This window comes from Oncorhynchus clarkii, chromosome 23 (assembly GCF_045791955.1).
Source record: "Oncorhynchus clarkii lewisi isolate Uvic-CL-2024 chromosome 23, UVic_Ocla_1.0, whole genome shotgun sequence".
Lineage (NCBI taxonomy): Eukaryota > Metazoa > Chordata > Actinopteri > Salmoniformes > Salmonidae > Oncorhynchus > Oncorhynchus clarkii.
The window spans coordinates 13,928,528-13,940,616 of record NC_092169.1 but is presented as its reverse complement, the minus strand read 5'-3'; the positions used below and the strand labels follow the sequence as shown (position 1 = coordinate 13,940,616).

General features: G+C 42.7%; 1 protein-coding gene across 1 annotated transcript in view; it reads left to right on the top strand.

The window, feature by feature from the left end:
* LOC139381231 (VPS10 domain-containing receptor SorCS1-like) overlaps positions 1–12,089 on the top strand; it is a 95,007-nt gene that overhangs the window by 45,110 nt on the left and 37,808 nt on the right. The window contains exons 7-16 of the mRNA XM_071124694.1: positions 1,707–1,825; positions 2,044–2,133; positions 2,796–2,975; positions 5,821–5,967; positions 6,065–6,167; positions 8,071–8,147; positions 8,535–8,626; positions 8,842–8,949; positions 9,264–9,381; positions 10,067–10,200. Of these exons, the coding sequence (XP_070980795.1) occupies positions 1,707–1,825; positions 2,044–2,133; positions 2,796–2,975; positions 5,821–5,967; positions 6,065–6,167; positions 8,071–8,147; positions 8,535–8,626; positions 8,842–8,949; positions 9,264–9,381; positions 10,067–10,200 (1,168 nt within the window). The remainder of the gene's footprint in view (positions 1–1,706; positions 1,826–2,043; positions 2,134–2,795; positions 2,976–5,820; positions 5,968–6,064; positions 6,168–8,070; positions 8,148–8,534; positions 8,627–8,841; positions 8,950–9,263; positions 9,382–10,066; positions 10,201–12,089) is intronic.

Below are 12,089 nucleotides of genomic sequence, written 5' to 3'. Positions count from 1 at the left end.
TTCGCTTGGATTCACCTGGTCAGTTCATGTCATAGAAAGAGCAGGTGTTATTCTAGTACGGTACATTAGAACGCAGAAGGTGCAATTTCAAAATTGGGTAGTGCATCATCAGTTCCTCTCGTTATGTTAGTCATTGCATACCATAGATAGTTATCCCATGTCAGCTAATGCTTTTTTATTTCGTTTTTTTTTGCCCATAGATATTGTTGTAACTTTTTTCTTACTCAAATATCACATGAATAAACATTAAACATAGCAAAATGTATAGAATTGCAAGAAGATTTGCTTTAAAATGACAATGTTCTTTGCACCCCATAACAAAATGTGTAGAATTGCAGGAAATAAGCTTTAAACTGCAAAATTCTTCCCACCAACAAGAGGGGTGTGAACAGTTTGTGTCATGAACAGGGGTTGTGCCCATAGAGATAGACATGGCCCGTGCGCACGCATGGGAAGGGGGGGTGTGGGATGTCCCCCACTCATGCTGCCAAACATACCCTCCTAAAACTGACCATCCTACCGATCCTCGACTTCGGTAATGTCATCTATAAAATAGCCTCCAACACTCTACTCAACAAATTGGATGAAGTCTATCACAGTGCCATCCGTTTTGTCACCAAAGCCCCATACACTACCCACCATTGCGACCTGTACGCTCTCGTTGGTTGGCCCTCGCTTCATACTCGTCGCCAAACCCACTGCTACAGGTTATCTACAAGTCTCTGCTAGGTAAAGCCCCGCCTTATCTCAGCTCACTGGTCACCATAGCAGCACCCACTCGTAGCACACGCTCCAGCAGGTATATCTCACTGGTCACCCCCAAAGCCAATTCCACCTTTGGTCGTCTTTCCTTCCAGTTCTCTGCTGCCCATGACTGGAACGAATTGCAAAAATCTCTGAAGCTGGAGACTCACATCTCCCTCACTAGCTTTAAGCACCAGCTGTCAGAGCAGCTTACAGATCACTGCACCTGTACATAGCCCATCTGTAAACAGCCCATCTATCTACCTACCTCATCCCCATACTGGTATTTATTTATTTATTTATTTTGCTCCTCTGCACCCCAGTATCTCTACCTGCACATTCATCTTCTGCCGATCTCCCATTCCAGTGTTTAATTGCTATATTGCAATTACTTCGCCACCATGGCCTATTTATTTCCGTAACTTACCTCATTTGCACTCACTGTATTTTGTTTTCTTTTGTTCTACTGTATTATTGACTGTATGTTTTGTTTATTCCATGTGTAACTCTGTGTTGTTGTATGTGTCGAATTGCTACGCTTTATCTTGGCCAGGTCGCAGTTGCAAATTAGAACTGGTTCTCAACTAGTTTACCTGGTTAAATAAAGGTGAAATAAATCAAATTAAAATTAAATGCTGGAAGGGGGGGGCCCAAGTGAAAAGGTTTGTGAACTCCTGATGTAAGGGGTCGGACTGGACTCTTAAGTTGGACGGAGTGTTGAGAGCGTCTGTTCCTTAAGGGCTCCAGTGTTACTGTCTTGTCCCTGAGGAGAATGGCTCATTTGGCTGTAGCTAACACGCAGGGACACTTATTCCATCTCTGTTAATAGTGGAAATAGAAATTGGCTTCCCTGCTTTTCTGCTTTCTACTATCAATGCAATTAATGCTAGACTCAATGAAATAGTCCCGAAGCACTTATTTTCTCCTGTTACATTGTGTCAATTATTTACCGTCTGTTATAGGGTCCCAGTATATAACGTGTAAGCTGCAGAACTGCTCAGAGGCCAACAAAGGCAGGCCTTTCCCTGGATTTATCAGCCCTGATTCCTTGGTCGTTCAGGACCAGTATGTTTTCATTCAGGTGGGAATTTTGAATGTTTCTGTTATAATAAAAAATCTCTAAAACTGTTCATCTTAATGTACAGTAAACTTGTAGGTATTAATGACCATAAACCAAGAGAGAATGGTATAAAAACATACAACTAAGACTATTGCATAATTAGTCTGTTAGCCAAATTTACAGTGATTCGTTGTAATAATTTTGCTCTAAATGAAATAGAAATTGCTTGGTTTCTCTAGGTACCAATGGGTGGCCGGCCTGTCCATTATGTGTCTTACAGAAGAAATGCTTTCTTCCCAATGAAGCTACCTAAGTACATATTACCAAAGGTGGGTTGGAAATATTACGTTGAGTATTACTACTATCCTGTTATGAATCCAGTGAAAAACTGTTTTGATATTATAACACTTCTAAAGAATATATGTTCTTGCTTTTTCTGCTTTTCCAAGGCCAACTTTAATAAAATAAACATACAAATATTGAATAGAAAGTATATATAGACAGTATATTTAAATAAATATTTCAAGAATGTTTTAAAGCTTTCACAGAGGGATTCCATCACAGAACAGATGTACAAACACCATACTAACAGTAGAATAGTTGTACAGCTTCGTACAGAATTACCCCACTGGATACAGACATCAGTTCAACGTCTAGTTGTGACTAACATTTTATTGAGTTGTCAGTTAACATGAATTCAATGTGTAATCAAAAGAAATGTGAACCATGTCATTAGATTGAGGTTAAAAGTTAGGTAAAAAAATTAAAGACGAACATTCCCCAAATGTATTTACTTAAATTACTTTATGAAAATCCAGTCAGTTTTCCACATTGATTCAACAGCTTCACATTGATTTATTTTTTAGGACATGGAAACGTTGATTCAACCAGTTTGTGCCCAGTGGTACCACTGCAGCCCTGAAACTAAATTAAGTTTTGTATTGGATTATATTGTATGACATATTATCCTAACTCATAATTCCTTCACCAGGACTTGCAGATAATCAGCACAGATGATAACCAGGTGGTAGCAGCAGTGCAGGACTGGCACCAGAATGACTCCTACAACCTGTACATGTCAGAGGCCCGAGGACTCTTCTTCACTCTGGCCCTGGAGAACATAGTGAGCAGTGGGGGACCAGAGGGCAACATCATGATAGACCTCTATGAGGTATGTAGCAATGGCTTAGTTAGACTGCCATCCCTGTTTGTATGCACACGACCACTTCTGCCAAGAGGTCTCAACCTTTATGGCACAGATGGTACTGGAGTGTACTTGTACTTACCCTGTAAGAGCTGGAGGTCTTGTTGAAGCCCTGATCCTGGCTGTTCCCCCTCATTTCCTACGTTATGAACTTAAGCAAACACATACAGTACATTAGTCATGATGAACTGCAATATCCAAGTATGCAGCGTTGATAGAAACCTGGATTAGCATCTATTCACTCATACAGTATCAGATCCTTATGATCTGTATTTATGAAGTATAGAGGTTTGTTAGCCATTAACTAGCAAGTCCATGCGTAACGATGATGATATAACTTTAGAAGTTACTGTATGTAGCATTCGTACATTAGCAAAGTTGGCAGGTCTACACACATTAATTCATTATTCACTTCTATTATATCAATCTTAACGACTGTAGAACATGCACCAGAGGTGGCTCCACAGGTCCCATAATGGTGTGAGGAAAAAATATTATAGGGGCCGTAGTTTGTCCTTATCTGATAACCAAAACAATTGAAATTCCAGACTTTATACTTTATGACGTGATTATTCTGTTGTTAAAAGTTTTAATATGAGCTATGATGGGACCAGAGTTTTTCTAATCAAGTCACATGGTTTAAAAAAAAAACTGGAAAAACTCCTGGCCTTGGGGAGGATGAATGCCTGTCAAACTGCAGAAACCTTGTACTTGTTCAAATTAATTATATTTAAAAAAGGACTAGGGGGGTTTCCTATACCCAGACTTAGAGAAAGGAACAATTGGATAAAACTCATAGTGCTGAGGTTTGCATTGTGTAGTCCTTCCCTATGCAACTATATTAGGCCTAATACAAAAGTCTATGTCAGCGATTGTGTTTATTGAATATTTTGGATTGAAAAAGTATCGGTAGCCTACTCAGCACAAGTTCGAATATCAACACATTTTTTTCACAATCAAATGGTATTTCTTTACTATTTAAGGTACTATTTAGATTCAGAATAGCGTTGCGATGAATATCTGCTGTTTTACGGGCCCCTGAAAATGTCTGCTATTTTTTGCACTGATCTTAACTTATTTTGTACATAATGTTTCCACCATGACCGAAAAGAGGTTCTGGACATCAGAACAGCAATCACTAACCTCAATTTGGAGGAAGATTTCTACTTCAACGAGTCGCCGGCACGGGACCTACGAGACCTACTGCTCACCCCAGACCATGTCCTAATCCCAGAGACTCAGAAAAGGAAGAGACAATGTAAGAGTGGCTGACGTGCGGGCACCCTGATGAAACTACAACGGCGAATAAATAATTTGCCTCTAGCCTCTGTTCTATTGGCGAACGTACAAGACTAGCCTGTTAACGGGACCTGAAGAACTGTAATATCCTATGTTCCTTTGAGTCGTGGCTGACCAAGAGCATGGATAATATACATCTAGCTGGTTTTTCCATACATTGGCAGGATCGAACGGCAGCCCCGGGTAAGTTCAATTGGGGAGCTGGGTGTTTCTTTGTTAACATCATCTGGTGTAAGATCTCTAATATTAAGTCTCGCGGTTCTGCTCGCCTGAGTGAAAATGCCTCATGATAAACTTTAGGTTTATAAATAATACTATTTACCAAGAGAGTTTTCATCTATATATTTCATAGGTCGGTTTTATAGGTTTTTTATAGGTCGCTTTCCTAGTGGCTGGTGATTTTAATGCAGGGAAACTGAAATCCGTTGTACCTAATTTATACCAGCATGTCACCAGTGCAACTACAGGAGACAAAATTCTAAATAATCTTTACGCGACAAACGGAATACAAAGCTCGCCCTCCATTTTGCAAATCTGACCATAACTCTATCCTCTTGATTCCTGCTTAAAAGCAAAAACTCAAACAGGAAGAACCAGTGATGCGCTCCATACGAAAGTGATCTGAGGAAGCGGATGCTAAGCTGCAGGACTGTTTCTCAAGCACAGACTAGAATATGTTTCGGGATTCATCCGATGGCATTCAGAAACATCAGTAATGGACATTAGACCGGTGGACATTTGTCCTTTGGGCTGATGAAGGAAAGTAGCCAACAAGTGCTCAGCATATGTGGGAACATTCCAGGTGAAGCTGGTTGAGAGAATGCCAAGATTGTGCAACGCTGTCATCAAGGCAAAGGGTGGCTATTTGAAGAATCTCAAATATAAAATGTATTTTGATTTGTTAAACACTTTTTTAGGTACTACATGATTCCATATGTGTTATTTCATAGTTTTGATGTCTTCACTAATATTCTACTACTTCTATTGTCGAAAATAGTAAAAATAAAGAAAAACCCTTGAATGAGTTGGTATTCTAAAACTTTTGACCGGTAGTGTATGTTTGGGCTGCATCCCAGCCTGATACGGCAACTCCACCGTCGCAGACCGCAAGACGCTACAGAAGGTGGTACTCTCAGCCGAACGCACGAATGGGTGCACATTGCTTACTTTCCAGGACACTTACAGCACCAGGTGTCGCAGGAAGTCCAAAAAGATCGTCAGGGACCCCAGCCCCCAAGCCATGGCTTTTTCTCCCCGTTTCCATCACTCAAATGCAGATAGTATAGGGGCATCATGGCAAAAACTGTAAGACTGGCCAAATGCTTCTACCCCCAGACCACCACTAGCCTGCAATGTTCTCCAAAATGGTGTTCCCTGTCATAAATGCTATTATGTACAGAAGACTTCACTTTCACCTCAAAACTAGGGCTTCAGCTTTACTTATGTTTGAATAATTTACAGTTGTAGCCTTTTCCCCGAATTTTTCTTCATGTCTGTTTCTCAATGTTCCTAGGTAGCAGGGATAAAAGGGGTGTTCTTGTCAAATAAAGTTGTCGAGGGCCAAGTGAAAACGTTTATCACTTACAATAAGGGGCGAGACTGGCATCTTCTACAGGCTCCAACCACTGATCTGAAGGGAACCAGACTCTACTGTGTACAGGTGAGTCTGCTTTTGAAAGTGGCCAATATCTGAAAACCTATAACTGTTTTTGTCTATAAACCACATTATGTTTTTTTTTTATTTTGTTGATTTTCAGCCCTACTGTTCATTACACCTGCATCTCCATGTGTCTGACAACCCGTACACGTCTGGAAACATAGTCAGTAAGGAATCAGCTCCAGGAATTATAGTAGCTTCAGGTAGGCACTATTTGAAATGTTTAGCTGTGTCTTTTGTTTATTTTTACCCGCATTGGCAATTATCACAGGGACCTCCGCTCTCCTTAATTATGGCTGCAGGGGCAGTATTGAGTAGCTTGGATGAAAGGTGCCCATAGTAAACGGCCTGCTCCTCAGTCATAGTTGCTAATATTTGCATATTATTAGTAGTATTGGATAGAAAACACTCTGACGTTTCTAAAACTGTTTGAATTATGTATGTGAGTATAACAGAACTCATATAGCATGCAAAAACCTTAGAAATTCCACTTCCCGTTTGGATTTTTTCTGGTGGTGGCAGATTTTCAACCAAGCTCTCATTGAAATTACAGTGAGATATGGATGAGTTTTCACTTCCTACGCCTTCCACTAGATGTCAACAGTCAATATAACTTTGTCTGATGACTCTAATGTGAAGGGGGGTCGAATGAGACAGGAAATAGTCACCACTGCCACGAGTTGACCATGCTTTCAACATGCGCGTTCACATGGGAAGGACCTGCGTTCCACCGCTCATCTGAAGTCATTCTAATTCTCCGGTTAGAACGTTATTCAAGATATATGTAAACAACATTCTAAAGATTGATTCAGTACATTGTTTGACATGTTTCTAATGACTGTTACGGAACTTTTGGACATTTCGTCACGTTATAGTGGACGCGCTTTGTGACTTTGGAATTGTTTATCAAACGCGCTAACCAAAGTAGCTAATTGGACATAAATAACGGACATTTTCGAACAAATCAAGCATTTATTGTGGACCTGGGATTTCTAGGACTGCATTCTGATGAAGTTCAACAAAGGTAAGGAAACATTTATCATGTATTTTCTGGTTTCTGTTGACTCCAACATGGCGGCTAATTTGGCTGTTGTTCTGAGCTCCGTCTCAGATTATTGCATGGTTTGCTTTTTCCGTAATGTTTTTTTGGAATCTGACACAGCGGTTGCATTAAGGAGAGGTATATCTATAATTCCATGTGTATAACTTGTATTATCATCTACATTTATGATGAGTATTTCTGTTGAAACGATGTGGCTATGCAAAATCACTGGATGTTTTTGGAACTAGTGAATGTAATGTGCCAATGTAAACTCCGATTTTTTATATAAATATGAACTTTGTCAAACAAAACATGCATGCATTGTGTGACATGAAGTCCTATGAGTGTCATCTGATGAAGATAATTCAAGGTGAGTGATTAATTTTATCTCTATTTCTGCTTTTAGTGAATGCTATATTTCGCTGGAAAATAGCTGTGCTTATTGTGGTTTGGTGGAGACCTAACAAAATTGTTTGTTGTGCTTTCGCTGAAAAGCCTATTTGAAATCAGACACTTTGGTGGGATTAACAACAAGATTAACTCTAAAATGATATATGACACATGTATGTTTGAAGAATTGTAATTATGATATTTCTGTGGTTTGAATTTGGCGCCCTCTATTTTCACTGGTAGTTGTCATATCGATCCCGGTAGCGGGATTGCAGCCATAAAAGGTTTTAAGGTTCACAATTTGCAGTGGTTGCTCAACTCTTACACTGCTCTTTTTCCACCCTTAAAGACCCCTTTTATCTTTAACTCGGTTCCCCAAGTAAAGGGTGGTATTCTGGCTTAAAACATTTTAGTCAGCTCCTTTTGATCTGTAAATTTGATCTGTGAATCTGCCAGATGTTTGGCAAAAGCAGATACAGAAGAATGAGTTTGAATTTCTGAATCTCTGTTTTTGGCTGAGTAAATACTCCCTTTATAGGAGAGCTGTAGCCTGTGGCAGAATATTTTCATCTGTATTTTTATTTCATTGTGCATTAAATATATTTGAATGTGGGTTAAGAAGGCATATAATGAAAGTGTTTACACTATAACTATGCTCTGCTTTTTACATCTAGGTACCATTGGGCCCGAGCTTACCGCCTATAATGTCAGCATTTTCATCACCTCAGATGCTGGCAACACTTGGAGAGAGGTACTGTGACTGAAAGAGACATGTGCCACTGAAATGTGACACAAAATCAAAACAACACGTAGAAGAAAAGATCAATCTGCTTATAATTTGGAGGGAGCAAACTCTGGATGCATAATGCATGATATTGTTTGCTTTACCCTTGATCACATGCCATGTATACTGTTTTAAGGAAGATTTTATTATTTTTTCCATAGAACTTCTTAGGAGCTGATAATATTTGATGTTTTCTCACTTAAAAATAAAATGTAATATGTGGCTGTGTTACATGATATAGAAGAATAGCAGTAGCCTACAGTGATACAAATCCACCACTCATCAAAAGTATACGTGAACGGTATGCACGTCTCTGACCTTTGAAAATGTGATGAAATCCTGTCCTGTTTGTAGGTATTTGAGGAGGAGTATAGTGTCCTCTTTCTTAACCAGGGTGGTGCCCTAGTGGCCATTCGACACACACCTCTCCCCATCAGACATATCTGGTATTTTTTCCTTTAACATTCAACTTCCGTGCATACTGTTACAGTATCAACATTGAATTACATTTGTCTATTGAATTACATTTGTCTATAAATATTTTATGGACTGTATTATGTAAGTCCACCTAATGTTAACGTTACAGTACAATCTATTCTATGCATGGTGAATGTTCCACATGAGCCATGCATGAGAGCCAACATGTTGTTTCTCCATCCAGGCTGAGTTTTGATGAGGGAAAACGCTGGAACAAATACAGCTTCACCCCCTCTCCTCTCTATGTAGACGGGGTCTTAGGAGAGCCAGGGGAAGACATTCTCATCATGACGTAAGATTCAAAACAAACACTCTATGGTTAATAGTATGTATTTTGCAATGCGTTGAAAGTTTAATGGACGTTTTGAAAAGAAAGAGTTTGTTTCGAACACAGTGAAAAACATGTACTCGCCGTCAGAAGTTAGACACTTTTTTATTTATTTTCCCTTTTTACTCTTCTGAGTCATTGTACAAATCCCTTGTGGTTAGCTCAGGCAGCCTTTCATCTCCCACTTGTATGTTAAAAGGTATTTTACTTAATATATTTTAGCTAGCGACCCTTTTTTTCAGCCATTTTTCACCATCGTTTACTTTTTGTGTTTGCAGAATATTTGGCCATTTCAGCCATCGTTCTGAGTGGCAGCTTGTCAAAATAGACTTCAAGGCCATCTTTAACAGAAGGTGTAACACAGACGACTATCAGACCTGGCAGTTACACAATGATGTAAGAGCAACCACTTTGATACATTTGTAATGGATTTGGGCACTTTATTTCAATGGAATACAGTATGAAGAGAGATGTCCTACCACACCCATTTTCTATCTCAAATTTGTCTGAAAATTATGGATGCTTTCTATGTATTCACTTTCAGAACAAATTAACAATTATACACATTTTCATGTACTTTAAAAAACAATATATTAAAAGAACTTCATCACTCAGAGGCTTTTCTTTGAAACTGTTACATCGTATCACGCCTCGGGATAGGACCCAGATGTAGACACAGGAGGCGGATAGTACAGTTCTCAGATATTTATTGTAAACACGGGGCAGGCAAAGAGCAGGTCAAGGACAGGCAGGGGTTCATAATCAGGCCAGAGTCAGGCAGGTGCAGGACGGCAGGCAGGCTCGGGGTCAGGGCAGGCAGAATAGTCAGAACCGGAAAACCTAGGAAACTAAACTTGAGAAAAAGATGGGAAAGCACGCTGGTAAGACCTGACAGACAAGACAAACTGGCATCAGACAAACAGAGAACAAAGGTATAAATACACAGGGGACAATGGGAACACCTGTAGGGGATGGAGACACAAAGACAGGTGAAACAGATCAGGGTGTGACACATCCAAAAATAAAGTAAATTCTGAAATGTTGTAGTTCATTATTTCAAATAATACATTATTTCTCACAGGGTAAAGTCTGCATTATGGGAGTGAAGAGAATCTTTCATAATCTGAAGCCCGACACCAGATGTGTCAAAACCAGAGATCAGTACATCTCCCAGATGTCAGACTCCTGTCCATGCACCGAGGCTGACTTTGAGTGGTGAGGAGACTACTGGCTGCAACTGTCGATAATATATAACATTCAATTCAATTCCATACAGTCTATATTAATCCTTTCAGTGGCAATTTAAGAAGGAGTCATTGGAGCACAATAACACGATGACATGCTGTTTATAATTGTATTCATAGAATTATTGACACTAACTGCCCTAGACACAGTTAAAAGTAGTTTTGGGGATAAGATCAAGAAGGCAGGTAGACATCTCTATCTCCATTGTGAAGTAGAAGTTTCACAACCTTCAGCATACATTTCTCTGATCGGTTGGGTCTGTCCAGGTACATCTTTAACCATGTTTATACCTGGTTCTAACATGCACTGTAACGACGTTCGTCTGTAGAAGGAGAAGCGGACCAAAGCGCAGCGTGGTGGTTATTCATGTACTTTAATGGAAAATGGAAAACTTAAATCTACAAAACAACAAACGGAACGTGAAAAACCTATACAGCCTATCCTGTGACAACAAACACAGTGACAGGAACAATCACCCACAAACACACAGTGAAACCCAGGCTACCTAAGTATGATTCTCAATCAGAGACAACTAATGACACCTGCCTCTGATTGAGAACCATACTAGGCCGAAAACATAGAAATGCCCCAAAACATAGAAAAACAAACAGACTGCCCACCCAACTCACGCCCTGACCATACTAAATAAATACAAAACAACGGAAATCAAGGTCAGAACGTGACAGTACCCCCCCCCCCAAAGGTGCGGACTCCGGCCACAAAACCTTGACCTATAGGGGAGGGTCTGGGTGGGCGTCTGTCCGCGGTGGCGGCTCTGGCGCGGGACGCGGACTCCACTTCATCATTGTCTTAGTCCGCCTTATTGTCCGCCTCCGTGGCTTTCTCACCATGGCCACCCCTCTCAATGACCCCACTGGACAGAGGGGCTGCTTGGGACAGAGGGGCAGCTCGGGACAGAGGTGAAGCAGCTGCTCGGGACAGAGGGACAACTGCTCGGGACAGAGGGGCGGAAGCTCTGGACAGAGGGGCAGCTGCTCGGGACAGAGGGGCAGCTGCTCGGGACAGAGGGGCAGCTGCTCGGGACAGAGGGACAGCTGCTCGGGACAGAGGGGCGGCAGCTGCTCGGGACAGAGGGGCGGCTGCTCGGGACAGAGGGGCGGCAGCAGCTTGGGACAGAGGGGCGATAGCAGCTCGGGACAGAGGGGCAGCTGCTCGGGCGGCCCCTGGCTGACTGGCGGCACTGGCGGCCCCTGGCTTACTGGCGGCCCCTGGCTGACTGGCGGCCCCTGGCTGACTGGCGGCACTGGCGGCCCCTGGCTGACTGGCGGCCCCTGGCTGACTGGCGGCACTGGCGGCCCCTGGCTGACTGGCGGCACTGGCGGCTCCTGGCAGACGGGCGGCACTGGCGGCTCCTGGCAGACGGGCGGCACTGGCGGCTCCTGGCAGACGGGCGGCACTGGCGGCGCTGGGCAGACGGGCGGCACTGGCGGCGCTGGGCAGACGGGCGGCACTGCCGGCGCTGGGCAGACGGGCGGCACTGGCGGCGCTGGGCAGACGGGCGGCACTGGCGGCGCCGAACAGGCGGGAGACTCCGGCAGAGCTGGAGAGGAGGAAGGCTCTGGTAGCGCTGGAGAGGACGGAGCCCCTGTAAGGATGGGCCGGAGAGACAGCCTGGTGCGGGGAGCTGCCACCGGAGGGCTGGTGCGTGGAGGTGGTGACGGATAGACCGGGCCGTGCAGGCGCACTGGAGCTCTTGAGCACAGGGCTGGCACCAACCGCCCTGGCTGGATCTTCACCCTAGCCCGGCAGATGTGGGGAGCTGGGATGTAGCGCACCGGGCTAAGCACGCGTACTGGGGACACCGTGCGAACAACTGCATAACACGGTGCCTGACCAGC